Genomic DNA, 16,847 nt, shown 5'->3' with positions numbered 1-16,847 from the left:
TATATGCCAAAATGAGGCTATGCTTGTACGATCAAAAAGTCATCAAATCTCATAGTGCAATTATACAACGTGTATCGGGTACGATTCCCGCAACAGAGCAACTCTTTGTGAGATCCACAAATTATTGATTAGGATCTGGGTGTCACGGATGTGAAATTGTTGTTGTAGTTGTTTGTAAACGCATCTACGACACAGGAGAAAATTGTAGTATGGAGCAACGTATAATTTAAAAAAAAATGTAGCTACCTTACATAAAGATTATCAGATCTATTTACATCCAAATGTTTAACTCTACATGCCCTATGTTACCTATAGTTCTAATGATCACGATGATAGCATATCATCACACAAGCCTATAGTAAAAAAATCATCCAATCATGCATTCAAGTCTGGTTTAACCCCCTAAATGTCCATCGCGATATCGTTTTGTCCCAAGGGAGAGTAACGCAAGGGACACCCGAGATTAACCGACTGGGGACCGATTTATTCGAGTTTATTAGAGGTATTTTATTATGGTTATAGACGATTTGATTTTTAATTTGATATTTCGGGGGTGTTGTTTACAGATTAAGGGTTTGGTATTTTAGAAGGGAGGGTGTTAGTTAAGGGTATTTTTGCTATTAGTCGGGAAATGTCTCGCATCTTACGTGTGTTGACTAATCTATATAATCTACATAAATATTAATACCTACTTGTGTAAATTAGATATATAATATGTTAAACTTTAAGTTGCGTACCCGACAGGGTCCTTAATTGTTACCAATATAATTATTTAAGATCTTATGTATACCACAATTAGGAAGGCAAATAAAGAATTTGAATCTTCTAAAGCTTTATTTAAGTATTGTCAACAATACCTAACAAGTCAAAGATCGTTTTATAGCTAAATTAAGTATGTTTATTAAATGCACCAGACACGATATAATTATTATATTAATCAAGTAATCAAGCAAATAATAACTATTTTACCTACACAGTTGACAGTGGCGCTAGTTTAATTGCAAATAAAATATTTCACTGATAACTTGTTCAAGGCTTTATTAGTTCAAGTTTTGTCCACTACCACCAATAAGTTGCCGTCGGTGGAACAATAAATCTTGTATTTTAATGATATTACTTTTAAAATACTTGTTTTTTAACACTTTCCTTTTATGGAACCTGATATATTTGCCATTCAAAACTAGTCGATCAATCGAGCCTATTAAAGTTTATTTTAATTTTAGAATTAATTCTATACGCGTGTGACCGATTCGTGAGGATTTTAATTTTAGTTTTTTATATCACATATTGTTGTTTAAATAGAGAAGTCTTTACTATTATGAATATGATGTCTTTACTATTTGAGAGAAGTAGTAACTTTGTTTCATTTAAGTAAGCTAGCATCGCGTAGGTAAATAAATAATGTTATTTTGTGTTTTAACCTTTTTGTTCTAAAAAGATAATAATTATTCTATATTTTGGTGACTACTAGCAAACCCGACGAACTCCGTTCCGCCACCAATGATTTTCCCTAATTCCCTGCATTTCGTTTGATTTTTTTTTAATTTGCTTTGCTATAAACCTCACTGTGCCCGAGACCTTTCCAACTACGAATGCAAAACCGTGGAAATCGGTTCGTGCGTTCTGGAGTTATAGCGTTAGGAAGGAAAACCCAACTTATTTTTATATTATAGAAATAAAGAAGGGTGGCAGCGCGACAATCGCCGCATCGTGTGTCGCGAAATGCTGCTCATGAATATGAGACTCTAGCATGGCTCGAAACTAGTCGAGTTCCTCGTCAAAACATTACATGAGTAAGCCGATAACATAATAATTAATAAAGAAGTACTTACATTATGTAGTTTGTAATAAAGGCCGCACGCGTTGCACACTGGTTCCCCATTCTGGTTGCGTCGCCATAGCGTCGTGGTCGTCGTCTTGCAATTTGCACAGGAGGTGCCTGCCCTTCGCGCTGCACTTTGTAGCGACTGCAACAAACATATATACAGGTTAATTTTATATTATAATACATTAGCTACTTCCGCGCGGTTTCACCCGCTCTGCTCGACTGCTATTGGTCATAGCGTGATGTTTTATAGCTTATAGCCTTCCTCGATAAATGGACTATCCAACACAAAAATAATTATTCAATTCGGACCAGTAGTTCCGGAGATTAGCGCGTTCAAACAGACAAACAAACAAACTCTTCAGCTATATAATATTATATATATATAATATATATATAGATATTAGTGAAATATTAAAGGGTTGCTCAGATTATGCTCCGACAGGTGAACGACACAAGTCTAAAGATGGCCTAGAAAATTTATGCTAGAATAAAGATACATAATTCACAATAAACCATAATATACATTATCATAATATAGGACATGAAATAAACCTAGAACATCAACATGCTTCATCACATATTTCGGGTTTCATAAACAATGATGTATTTTGCATCAATGGATATTTCCAAAGTGTGTGGTATAGGACAGCTGAAAGCCCAAAACGTCTATTTTATTGTATGAACATGGACACCAAATAGTATTTTAATTTTATTGTATTACTGTTGTTATTGATTGTACCCGTTCAATAACTTATTATGCAGTAAAGTGACAGTAATACGTTTATTATTAAAAGCACAATTTTTTCAAAGGGCAATCTCGTTATAAAGATAATAAAAGAAATAGTTGACTGCGAAACTCAAACTCCTACAGACGTAAACAATTTATGATTATGACAAAATCATAAAAGGACACAATACAAAACGACATTTCAATGTTTACTGAATCGAACATGGAGGTCCACATACAAATTAATTAATTATCAAACCACAAAGCCAATAACTGAAGCTAAAGTGATAAAAAAACGCGTGCCTCTAAATATTATTACCGAAAACATTATAGAGACAAAATTTACTACCCTATTAATGTGGGTACATTAAAACAATCAACATAAAATACGAACAGTTGACTCGCAAAACGAAGCGACCGACAAAAAGTGAATATTCGAATATCGAAACGAAAAAGCGAGGTAGCTATCGGCGAGCTCTCTTACGCACCTGCCCATTACTACCCGTCAATCAGACAAAAAATATCAACGGCATGCGGTGGCCGTTTTATACAGTCCACAAAAGTGCCTCACTCAATTAAAAATGCATTCGTCCTAAACCGACACCAAAATAAAAAGAGCCGGCGCAATCCCACTCATAATAAATCCATTAATTTGTCATGTCATTTATCGAATAAAAAGTATTGAGGTCGTAAAACATTACGAGAGGCGAACTATTCGGGACACCGGCTCAAGTTCTCGGTAACTAGAATCGAATACTACCAAAGATTATCGTGACCGCACCGGCGTATTGTCCGATTTAATATCGTAAGTGACTGTGTCGGTCTCAAACAGAGGTATCGTCGAACACAACAGTCTTATACATTACCATAGAATTAAAATCTACACTACTACTGCGCAATACTAAATCAGTGCAGCGCATTTACTGTAATCCATTAAATATTACTATTATCATTCAAATTCAAAGATAAAACATTAAGTAATTTTATCAACTTCCAACACAATTTTGATTTTATGATACCACTATCTTCGCACTGGCCTTCATGGAATTTTAAATATTATATTTTAATCTTGTAACATAAAGAACCTATTTGTAAATCATGTTCAACTTACAAATGTAATGTATGTGATTAAATTTGTTATCATTCTAGATCGATATCAATTTAAAAACATGACCGTCTTTTAATTTAACTTTGTGTTCTTAGAAATAGCGTCAAATTTTCGTTTTTTAATCTAAATAACCTTGAATTTTTATTGCAATGTCAATTTTCCTTTTGTTACAGATATAAAACATTGCAAACATATCCGCAATCAGTAATATAGACAACAATATCAAGAACGTAAGTATTCTATTTTTGAAACAATAAAAATAAAACATGTCAAAATTCATATTCAACCAGCAACAACCGTTCGACTCGCCAGTACTTCTGCATATTGGAATACCTAAATATTAAATGGTTCGCGTCAATATTCGCTGCGTCATGGCAGCTCCTTTGTGCCTGCATGAGATTAGAGTTGGCCATATTAGCCGAGCCTATAACACACACTTTTTCTTCTCATTGTAGAATCCAACTTCCATTTTGTGTCATACGAGCTTCAGTCTTTTTGTTTTTGTGCCTTTTTTATGTATTTATGTCGTATTGAGAGATGTTTTAAATAAATATAAATGTCGGAGTGACAGATGTGCTGTCTAAGATGGATGCTGGTATGAATGTAAATAAATATCTTGCAAGTGGGAAGGATAAAAAGACTGAAGTTATACATACATAGAAACATAAAATCCCAGATAAGTATAGGTAGTACAATAAATTAAAATAAACATTACCCGTTCTAATGTCCAAGCGAATATAGGTCTAGCGATATAAATCCGCAACACATATCCGCTTAATATCAAAATTAACTGCACTAGTTTACAACTCAATTACCAGAATCCGATTATATTAAGCGAGATAAGAGTTCCCATCAAGTTATAACTGTTGGTGCATCATGCGTGATCCCATGGGAGAAGGGGCTAAATCAGAGGGGTTGACTGGTAAGCCGATTACAGAAGTCAACCCATAGCCAACCGACTTCACCACCCCCTGATTTTATTTCAGTGGAAAAACGGCTGTTTACTCGTAATTTTATGGACGAATTACTTTCTCTCCTCAAACGCTGAAATGGCTGGAAAAACTCGTAAATTTTACGAGCCGGATTATTTTTTATTTGGGTCATTTTTTATTGCGCGGACCTTGCCAGTCTAACGCCGTATTCAGATGACCGAGTATAAAATGTGCCTTTATTTATTGTAGACGATAAAACGTATTGTTTTTTGATAAAAATAATGTCTATCAAACTCCTAGACGGTACGTTATTGATCACCGGTTACCTAAGGATTGTTTCTCGGACTCGTTTAAAAAACGATGGCTGTATAAAATACAAAGAATCTCAAGCATTCGAGCACTTGTCCTCTATCTCAGAGAGGTTTATTAATTGTTGAACCCATTTCACTGTCAACGACATTCCTCTCGGATCGATATCTTACATACACGCCAAAAAAATAACAAACAAACGCCGACAAAGATAAATACGATCACAAACAGAGTGTACTGTTGTTGGCCACTTTAATTTCCACTCTAGTGTAAACTTAAGAGCTGCGACAACTGACGACTACATTGTGAACGTGACGTGAACAAAAACATCGCTTTTGTGCTCCTACAAGCGGCTTTACAGCATAAAGGAGCACGCTGACCGTATCAAGTGGACACTGCACAATAGCACTTATCTGCCTAATTTCAAGAATAATTCGAATTTTACAGAACTTCAGAAACAGCTGCCTTAAATTCCAAAACAAATTCCTGTAGCTAAGTGATAACATCACGTATTAAATATTTAATCATATTACCGAACCATTGAACCTCCAGTTAATTATGAACAGCGACACATCAAACGGATTACTCTCGCGTCGCTTCACACTAACTTCCGCTAATTCAATAAACCACCCACATTAAAAACATATTTCCATAAAGCCGTGCCCCCCGGGCGATCCAATCAGCGTTATCTCCCCCGACCCTACTGCAAACACCTCCTAATCAAATCAAATCACAGCCTCCGTCTTGCCTAATCTATCTACCTATCTACGCTACAACGTAAAATTATATTGCAAAAAGGGATACCTACGTCCCCTCATATATTTGCTAACACAAGCAAAATTTATCCAGCCCGGAAGCAGCCCTCTTACAATACATACCTACACGATTTTGTAGCCGGAAAACACAAAGCTATGCGCTACTCACACAGACACAGTCACATCGCGCGCACACTCCGCCGCCTATCAGCATATCTACACCATCTAGATCCCACTATGAGAACCCCCAAGGGGGAGGCAATCCATTTACCAGGCCCAACACCGCACTGAAAATTTCCTCTTATCCATATAAAGTTAGAGATGACAATCGCGCGGCAAAAGCAATGTTTTTAAAGGTTTACACGGCCCCTAGCAGTGAAAGCGCGGAATCGATGTAGCCTTTACCCCTCGCCCCGCGCCAGTTTTTCCGGCGCTCCGTCCTTATCTGACCGGGGCGATTAGATAAAGAGAGATAGAGCGTGAAAATAAAGATTTTCATCGTGTTCACTCACACCACGATAGTTTCAGCCGTGTAGTAATGTAAATGTAATAGCGGTGTCGTTGTGTGTGTCGTTCACATAAGGACGGGTACGTATAGACGGAAGGGCTCTCGGAATAGAGCGAGGGTCGACAAAACTTTGATGTTGTAGGTTCTTTTGACGGCGCTACCTATTTATTCATAAAGTACATAAACTCCTGGCGGCTTTAGGTGATTAGATGTCTTTTGAAATACTAAGTTCTACTTATCCATAGATAGGAACATACGGTAACAGTATTTGTATAGCCTGATACCACGAGTAAACATGCTACTGTCAATACTGTCCGCCTGTAATAACTCCTGCTCCGTAATTAAGCCAAAATATCGGTTTGATATTGCGATACAATAACTTTTGTGAATTTTAACGATTTGAGGCGTCTAGTTTGAAAACATTTCATACTTACATATAAATAAGATATGTTGGACTAGAGTTAAAAATAACAGCAACAGGTTAAATAGTTTCTTAATCGTAAATCGTCCATACATACCGCTGAATATAGTTGACAGGCAAGTAATTTCAGTGCACAAATATTGTGTACAGCTATAAAGTAATTTATAAGTCCTCGATTCCCGATCGTGTCTCGGTGGAAGTTTATCACGTCGGTAGACGGGCGCCTGCGAGCATCGTCGAAGCGGTCATAAAAATAAAAGCGGTGCTCGTAATTTTTTAAATTTTCACACGAAGATGCAGCGCCGGGCCGCCCCCGCCCCGCACCGCCCCCCGCCTCCCATTGGCCGTATCCGCGGAAGCCATGTTGGGAAATTCGCTTAACGATTTATTTGTGTGCGGATCGTAGCGCCGACCGGCCGCGTACTCGATTGCCGTGTTACAAGCAGAAATAGGACGCGTGAAACTCATTCGAAACCTATAATTGTCGCGGCCGGTTGTCTATGTAAATTGAGGCTTCACGGAAATATTTATTGGAAAGGCGGTCGGTATTGTCCGCTCGTTGCTCGGTGCCTGTTCATGGACCGTCGAATTTTATAAGTCCGTTAGGATAACAAAGCGTGGCGGTTGCCCAATAGGAGCTATCGGCTGATAGCGATCGACGCTCGCTCGGATTGACACATCAAACCGCTAGTCGCTCGTTGAGATTACCATCGAAATACATTCGGCTCGTAATCGACACGCCGACGTCACGGCCCGCCTCATTGATGCTGCCAAATATCTCCGTGCATCCTTATTCGAGCTCAATAATAGAAACGTCCTAGTAAAGATATCGAGATAAATGTTTTATATCTCTGACACCTAGATCGGACAGCTTCATGAATATAATAGCTTAGAATAGCAATGCGAAGATTATGTCATTTACAATAGATGGCCAGTATAATACGCAATAATTATCTAGTTCCGACGTTGATTGATACTTTACATTTTACCTACCGCCTGACTCACACCACAATCTCATTAACACAGCGGGCATTGATAATTCCTTAGATACTATAGAATAAATTACAGATGAACTTTAATTTAATATAAGTAAGGAATATAAATTAAAAATCGTTTCCGTTTATTTAGTATCACATTAGCAAGGAAATCGTCAGCAATTAGCGACTATGTTGAATTTCCATAAGGCTGCACAAAGCAAAATATCCATAGAAATACTAAAAGCATTTAACAAACACATACAAATACTTATCTAAACCAAACATAATCATTCATCTACCAACATACCGATCCATTGCACCTCCAAGCCACGATAATGACAAACGTCAAACAAAATAAGCTATTCGCTATCATCCGCGGAACATGAATGAAGGATGTGCGCAGGCGCGGCCAAGATGGATGGCGGCTGTGCAGGCGTTGGTGCATCATACGCAGTGTCACCGGGTTAAGGACCAATCTTGATACTTGACAGATATACTTGTTAATACACAGTAAAATTTATAGTCTGATCTTAACAAAACAATACTGATACGGATCTTACATAAGTAATTTTCGTTTTGTTTCTTTACAAATTACCTTACCTACACACGTAGTTTGTAGGTGTGCGTGTGTTTAAATTTAGAAGCACATTAGCACACACCCACAAATGTGTAGAGCGGCTTATTGTGGCGTATGTGTGCGAGAGGGCCTATACGTGTGTGTGTCACCGAGTTCGTAAATTGAAATAAGCGGAATTTGTAGAGATATTATCGTAGATGTATCAGTAACGATCTAAGATATTTAGCTAAATATTGACATTGTAAATAAAAGTTTTGCTACTATACACCGCTAATATTCCTAATGAGTTTTTCTTGGAAATCGAAAGTAGGTGTATATTTTTATACTTTAGCCTTTATAGCTCACAATAAAGATATAATTTATTATTAACAAATGTTATCTATTATTATAAATAAGTATCTGCTTAAACATTTATCAAACGAACACCAGGTAACCTATTACGTGATGTTAGAAGCCCAGCGGCAAGGTTTTGAACTTCCAATCGATAGGTCGTGAGCTTAGATCCGTTCCCAGCCAGCTATTGTGATGGGCCCACTCGTAGCCTTGTTACCAGCTAATACTACACTACACTTCAAATGATAAATTACTAATTTAAGGCTACAAAGCGCTTTAAACATTCAATTATTAATTTACTACTTCACTTAACACCTAGCTGACAACAACCTTTCATCAATAATCACACGTCCCATTCATCATTTTATTAAAAATTCACATAAAAACCGAACAAACATTTACTTAATCCAATAATTCATTTAACGAGGCACAACTTAAATGTTAATTCTTTGTAAAAGACAGGTGTAACACTTAAAATATAAATAAGCAACTTCTAAATTACACAAACAGGCGTGAGTCCCGCGAAATTACAAAGTAGTCCGGGAATTATGTCCCGGAGGCGACTAAACGCTAGTAATTCTACCACGAAACGCTTCTTATAAACGTATGAATTTGCATTGAATGGCAAAGGACACTGCGGGCGTTTTCAAAAGTGACACACACAAAATTCCGTGTACCACCGCGCCTCGTATCTCATATCTCATCCGCGAACACAGTGCTTCTCACTCAAGCAGCTGGAATACAGTTTGGGAATGTATTACCCAAATGTAGGCTTCACGACTGCCGTTCGAGCTTTGATTCAGCTTACTACAAACACTTTATTCGAAATGACGTAATTCATATTTGTTGAATATGAAATGAGATGAATATTTTAACGAAGTAATATGGCTTAGACGTGATATTACAATAGAAAAACAGTTGCCAGTAATAGCCTATTGTTAGGAGAAGAGTTGCTGCTTACAGTCGTTGATATTACTAGTCATTAGAACAATTTACGAAACAATGACATTAAAACAGTCTGAAATTATTTCTAACTTGTTTTATTTATAAAAATGAGTTTAAGGTCAGTTGTGGCCAAGGATTTGAAATGATATATTTTTTGCACTGAGAATATATTCAACCTGTCGACGTAAAAACTAGTAGAGCAGCAGCGGTAGTTCTCAAAAACCACTTCACATCAAAGTATTCTTTCTTAACGTGTAGATAATGATACAATTATATGACAGGCCGATTGGTTGTAGCAATTAATCAAGTGAAACAGGTGCATAAAACAGTGCAAGTGAGCGAGTGCCCCGGGTTGTGTTGTAAAGCTGCGCCCGCGCCTGTGGAAGTCGTAAATACGACGGCAGCTGCCCCTCGCCAATCCCCTTAATATACAGTTCTACCTTCTTGATGATTTGACATTTGTATAGAAATTGTACGCACTATTTGAAAACGTGCAAATGAAATTCAAATTGAAACAAGAGGCCATGTTCTTGTACATGTCGTAGAATAAAACAGAACAAACACTACAATGCTCAGAACTAAAGGTAATTCAAGGCAGTGTAAGATTGAATCGTCCGTTTATCTGATTGTACAGCTGATGTTAGGGGTCGTTTTGATAAAACACACGCTAGATGTGTACGCAGGCGCACGTAGCACTGCGCAGGAGTGCGAACGCTCTGGTCCCGCAGGGTCGGCGGGTCAGTTCGCACAGTTTAGCACCGCGTCATATTTATAATTACGGCAGGCGGGCGCATGCGCGCTAGGCACTCTCCCGCGCCGATAAATCAAAATTTTAAATCACCGGTGGGCGTACCGAACCGCTCGACCAGCGCCGAATAAAATGAATTAAAAATAAAATAACGCGAGGGGGCGAGCGCGTCCTGAGAAAATTTAAAGATATTTCGCTTTAGTTTTTTTAATTAATACCTTGTTAAAATTTAATATTGAGGGCGCATGCGTTATTACAATGGGTGTGCGAGGGATTTTAAACTCGCTTTCGGTAACTTATTGAAGCTGCGGGACCTTTTAATTGGATCATTTTTTAACAAGAAATGATAACATTCGATCACGGTGAGACGAGATCATTACGTGGTTCAATCGATCTCGCAAATTTATTGCAAAATGTTTTTGAGATTGCGTTGGTACATTTTCATATGAGGATTTTTGAGTGTGTAAGTTAAGTTCCTAATCTTTGGGAGGTACTTTGTAAAAGGTTCTCACAGTTGGAATGTGAACATAAAACGTCACGCGTAACATGTGAGGCGATCAAAGTAGACAAGCATAAAACTCGGTCCCACACTGTTACGTCTCTCCTCGTGTCAAATGCTAGTCCTACTAATGTTTTCTAATAAACTTATTGTGGTCTTGTTTACATCATTGAGTGCGGTAGGCAATTGGTTCTGTATATTTCTATATTCAAATACATGTAGTAGATCAATTCATAACAACTTTTTGGAATAAATTAAAAGACCCTTATGGAAAATAGGAAAGGTGAAATAGATTGCATAAATCGAAATAAGGATTAGTTTACCATCGGAATGAAGTCACTGTCATAAACTGCGGTGGCTAGAGTAACTACTTAATTTCCATCACAAACAAAACCTTCATCTTAGACCTTTATGTAATTTATGAATAAAATATTTCTTTTTACATTTGGTATTCTTAAATCAGCACCCAGCACTAATTTACCCATATCAATAATAGTCCAATCATGCTGGCAGCTTAACCTGAGGGTCACATCCACCAGTGAGCTGCCGTCGTGCGTCGGTTGGTAGCCTTCACTCCTGACAGCTCATCGGGTAGACATAATGTTGATGAGTACTTTTTTAATCATACTCTTTACCGATGCGCACTGTGGCTGCGTAAGTGTGGAGTTCTTTTTTTTTATTATTTGATTTTGGAATGCCTGTTTGCGTTGCTGGCCAGTGTGTTTTTGTTTGGTTTTAAAAATAGGTTGTGTTATGTGTGCTATAGTTTGTGGTATAGTCTAATTTATATGTTTATTTAACCTTTAACGTCACGGGCGGGGTCTGAGGAGACCCCACGCGCTGTTTTTTAACGATAATTTTTGAAATTGTCTAGTTACGATCGCGTGTTTCCGGCTAATCTCAGTGCGACGCGAAACCTATCGGCGAGTGGACGTACATCGCTCTTGTGTTAAGGTAAGTTACATTTTTGCTTACGTGGGGATACCTGCGGACCCCACCCGTGATTTAACGTAGTTACTTTTTTCACCTTAGTTATTTTTTTATTTGTTTGCTTTTCAGAATTGGTGTTGATAAAAGGAAAAATGAGTCGCCGATTAACTGAATATTAAATTGATCGAATTATACACAATTTTAGTGACTCGGAAAGCGAAGGCTACAACGATCAATGAAAAATCACTACTTACAACATAGATTGCCATATTCCTATTCAAATATAAACTATAAATCTTAGTAAATGAAGTACCAACACAGTACACATGTAATTGAACATTCTTAGCCACACGCTAGCACTAGACATGAATCAGTATTTACGCACTATTTTATCTGTACTAGTGTTAATTGATAAATAATTCAATAAAACGGCTTTATTTTGCGGGCCAACAAAACGCGAATATGAACATTGAACATAAAATATTTTACTTAATAAACACATTGCAATTGAATTTATTGATCCGATCCAACTGGAGTTTATGGTAATGTTCGAAAGCTACTGCATGTCCTGTTATATATGTATGATGTATGAACGGGATTTGGATGGCCTAGTATTTTTCATGGTATGTACAAAGATACATTTTATTTATTTGAACCACCTGTAGTTCTAGGAAGCAGGTGAAAGCAAGTATTGATGGGGTTGCAAGAATAGCTTTAGGTGTAAATGTATATCAATGGCCTACAATATTTAAATGCAACAATTGCATGTATTATATTATTCAAACAGAGCAGAATCAGTTGATAGCTGTACTAGTGTAATTGATAAATAATTCAATAAAACGGCTTTATTTTGCGGGCCAACAAAACGTTATGTAATTGAACATAAAATTTTTACTTAATAAACACATTGCAATTGAATTTATTGATCCGTTTTATGGTAATGTTCGAAAGCTACTGCATTTTATATATGTAATGTATAACGGGATTTGGATGGCCTAATTTTTCATTATCAAAGATACATTTTATTTATTTGTGCCACCTGTAGTTCTAGGAAGCAGGTGAAAGCAAGTATTGATGGGGTAGCAATAGCTTTAGGTGTAAATGTATATCAATGGCCTGCAATATTTAAATGCAACAATTGCATGTATTATATTATTCAAACAGAGCAGGTTGATAGCTGTGTGTACAAAATATAGTTGTAATATTTTTTCCTATGTCGTTGACACGTTTGTAAATATAAATTTCACGTAAGTACAGAAAACGGCCAACAACGGTCAGTGTTCCTGATTTTAAGAAACACTAGTGTTTCATTTACTTTTCACCATTTATGTTATAAGTCCTATGTAATAGGGGGTGAGGCTATTGCTATATGCTGGGCATAATTCCAGACTCCGTACTACTACTGAGAAATTTTCGAAAAACCGAAAAAAGCCCAGTAATACTTTGCCCGAGCCGAGAATCGAACCCGAAACCCCTTGTCTGGCAACCACTCGACCAACGCGGCACTCTACTAAGAAGAGGTTAAAAGAAGGTTACAAGAATTATTTTTTTAAATCGATATTCCTTTTTTTATATTCGTCACAATAGTACATAGGCAGACCGGCTGATTTAGTATAGTCGTATATTGTAGAAAGGTAGAGGGCAGGTGGGTGCATGTAGGTCGTACAAGGTGGATGGCATTTTGGTTTATCGCTCCCATTTAGGGTCTATTCACAGTGAGACGCGACGCGACGCTATGATACTGACGCACGTTTAGTCCTCTGATTGGTTGATTAGCTTGGAGCTGCCAATCAGAGGCATTAATGCAGTTACTTTTAGATATCGAAACGTGTACATTGTATAGCAGCATTACATGCCGTAATGTGCACCTCTGCCTACCTCTTCGGGGATAAAAATACATGACTTTTCGTTAATGTTAATATAAAAACAAATACCTACGCCCTAGGCCTTCAGGATGGAGCCAGTGTTTGTATCATTTTGTGTAAAAAATTAAGCTCTATTTTGAATCGCTCTAACAGCGTTGCGTCGCGTCCCACTGTGAACTGATCCTTAGTTCACCCTTAGCTCACAACCAATAATGTTGAATAGCGGTGACGATAGCACGCGTATTTGTTTGAAACAGGTGCTTTTGACTTAATCTGTAGTTTTTTTTAATAGTTACGCATTTTGCTGGTCGTTTGTAGCCGTTTGGGGTGCCTTAGCCACTTTTGTATACGTATAGATAGCGATGCTAGTGTTTATAGTGATCTCACTTTTAATTTTTGTACAAATAAATGATTCTAAGTATCATCAGAGTTCACAGTGTCCAATATCATCATCATCATATCAGCTACAAGACTGCAGAACATAGGCCTCCCCCAATGACTTCCAGAAAGGTCGATTAGAAGCAATATAGAGAAGGCATATTAAAACCTTAATACAAGGAACCTTTTTGATTATAAATATCAGTGAATTATAGTTAAAACTTTAAGCCAGCCAGTAGCTGGTAATAAATTATTTCGAAATAAATCTGTATAATGATTTACCTATGAACGCAGAGCCTCAAGCAATGAGCCTAGAAATAACTAACGATCTTCTTATAGTTCAAATTATTTGTGAGAACTGTGTTATGTTGTATAAAACACCTAACAATACTATAAATTATTTAAAATAAAATGTAGAAGGAATCAAAACTAGTTATCTAGTTAACATTCGATAATTGGCAACGACTGTCCAAGAATGCGACAAGAAATGAAGAAAGTGAGACAGATAGTGTACTTAGTTGCAAAAAATTTTAGTCTTTCACTTAAGATCTCAGTGACTTATGATTAAGATTTTGGTAACGCTTCACACTAATATTATAATTAATGAGAAGGATTCTATGGATGTTGTCCGTCAATCACTGAACGATTTTTTATGAAATTGGGTATACAGACAAGTATGAACTGATTTAGGTGACTTTTTATCCCACGAGCGAAGTATCCACTGATAGAAGCTAGTTTTACATACACAGATAGCTTTATAAAGCATTTTTCAATAAGAATAAAGTTAGTTAAAAATCACTAAGTAATGGCGGATGGTCGTGTTCACTCACATAGGTATGTTTATAGGTTAAACGTTGCTAATGATCTTATAATTACTTGCATTAAAAACAACAACTTAATATAAGAAATAAAACGGAAAATTATTTTACTTTATACTTGAAATGTTAATTGAAACTTTAAAATTCATTTTCTATATACAGCTTGTTGTTATTCTTATAGGAATGTTGTTGTAGGTTTTACTCTTTATTTTACAAATTAAGAACTTCAGTAGATAACATTTTATATGTTATGTTATAAATATTTTGTAGATGCTTATACATAGGTATATGTATTTTACACAGATTGTGTATACTATGTCCCTTAGGAGAGTCTCTTACATTGCAATAATAAATAAAAAAAACTCATTGATATTAACAGTTCATTAAAATGATAAGTACACGACGCGTGTGCCTCCTTAAATAAAATAAGTGTTCCCGATTATCATAATGGTATTTATATAACAAATGTAACAGCAACTCCGTAAAGGTCGTCATGAAATTAACTAATAAATTATTTCGCTATCCAAGGCAACAATGTGCAGACAAATAGACCTATATTATGCGTCTGCGCAGCAATTACTCAACTATTTAGCCACCACTCAGTTGCAATTAATTTTCCCCCCTTAAAAAAGCTACCCATGTCTAAATTAATTCACAAATAAATACAATTATAATTAATTAAATCCACCTCTTCGTGCCCTAAATGACCGTGAAAAGACATTCGAATAATACAATGTATATTTTTTTCGTATAAAAACAAGACAAACATAATTTTCAGTTTTTGTTCGAGTCGTCCGCATCACATAGGCACTTCACTATCCAATTAATGGACGAAACATTAGGCCTCGTTTAGTGCAACCTTTTTTTCGCAAACAACTATAAATAATGGTGTGTTATTCCATTTATGTTGTACTTTTGTACTTCATGCCATCGCATGCGCATTTTATTCATAAAATTTCATACTTACTTAGTGTGCGAACTCCGGAATATATACATTTTAATTAAAGTCTAATTAGAATCGTATTATCATTTCCCGTATTGGCGTTTTATTGCCGTAAAATACCCAGATTTATTATGAAACACAATGTATTATGAATTCAGAAGAAGGAACAAAAAGGATGCACAAATTAAAAGTATGGTAGCGGGACAAAGAGTCGGGATGTTCGATTGGTAAACAAGGGTGGCCCGTTTCAGTTAACAATACGGATTAATTATCGGCCGAAATCGACGACTCAAATATACCTGTCACCAGTGTAGAACGTCGCGGTCCAATTTATATGGGCCCCAGGCCCACGAACAATGGTAAAAGCGGTAAACACAATGGGAAACGGGTGCAAAATGAGCAAAAGTGGAGCGCCCGCGCCGCGAGATATGCTCGTACACATGCTGACTCCAGCTTTAATGTATCAAACGATTAATTACTTCAATGCACTTTATTACTGGCAGGACGATGACTATGCATTTCCTAAATATATCGACTATATACACTTATTTATGAAATAATTTACGTTTAATAAAATTGTATCTTAAACATTTTTTTCCATTACCAAACTAATATTTTCAGCTAATGATATCTCGTATGAAAACAATTGTTCGTGCCATCTACATGTGGGGCTCTGTATGTAAATGTTTAGGGTTGAAATACATGCGAACGCCGCGGCGCACGCGCGTACTGTGACGCGCGGACCACCAGGCTGCGGTGTCAGCCCTTGATTCACTGACATACCACTTAGGGTTGGCAATTATGTGAATGTAGTTATTATAACGTATGTTCCCGGTTGTGTGGACATGTCAGTCTTGGGATGACGTGGTAACTGTGTGTGAACAGTTCACTAAGTTTTGGGTGTGCCAACGACTCCACATTATAAAATCACGGTTATTTGTGAAAAATAGGGAACGTAGCTCATTTTTGCTACTCAATATGTGTTTAAAATTATGTTTGTTTTTAGGTATCCCTGTTTAGTTAGTATGGTGTCCTATTATTTGCAATAAAACTGCACATATTGCGAAACTTGTTGAGCCAGCCCTGTGCGAGCGGCGTGGCGGCAGCGACAAGCGTAGCATTGTTAGGCGGAGGCCGCCCTCAGCCCTGAATAAATACATTCATATTGCCACTCTAAATATCTGCGATCGATGCTCCGTACGCCTCTCAAATGCCGACGCACCACAAAAAAGATCATCCATTAAAC

At 36.9% G+C, this 16,847-nt stretch overlaps 1 protein-coding gene across 5 annotated transcripts in view; it reads right to left on the bottom strand.

The window, feature by feature from the left end:
• The window catches only part of LOC118261821 (GATA-binding factor C), a 94,122-nt gene that overhangs the window by 23,795 nt on the left and 53,480 nt on the right, over positions 1-16,847 (bottom strand). For all 5 annotated transcript variants that reach the window (XM_050701435.1, XM_050701437.1, XM_050701434.1 and 2 more), the window contains exon 5: positions 1,833-1,967. In XM_050701435.1, the coding sequence (XP_050557392.1) occupies positions 1,833-1,967 (135 nt within the window). The remainder of the gene's footprint in view (positions 1-1,832; positions 1,968-16,847) is intronic.

The sequence above is a fragment of the Spodoptera frugiperda genome, chromosome 20 (genome assembly GCF_023101765.2).
Source record: "Spodoptera frugiperda isolate SF20-4 chromosome 20, AGI-APGP_CSIRO_Sfru_2.0, whole genome shotgun sequence".
Classification (NCBI taxonomy): domain Eukaryota; kingdom Metazoa; phylum Arthropoda; class Insecta; order Lepidoptera; family Noctuidae; genus Spodoptera; species Spodoptera frugiperda.
Note: the sequence above shows the minus strand (reverse complement) of the source record. Positions and strands in the feature narration are given on the sequence as shown.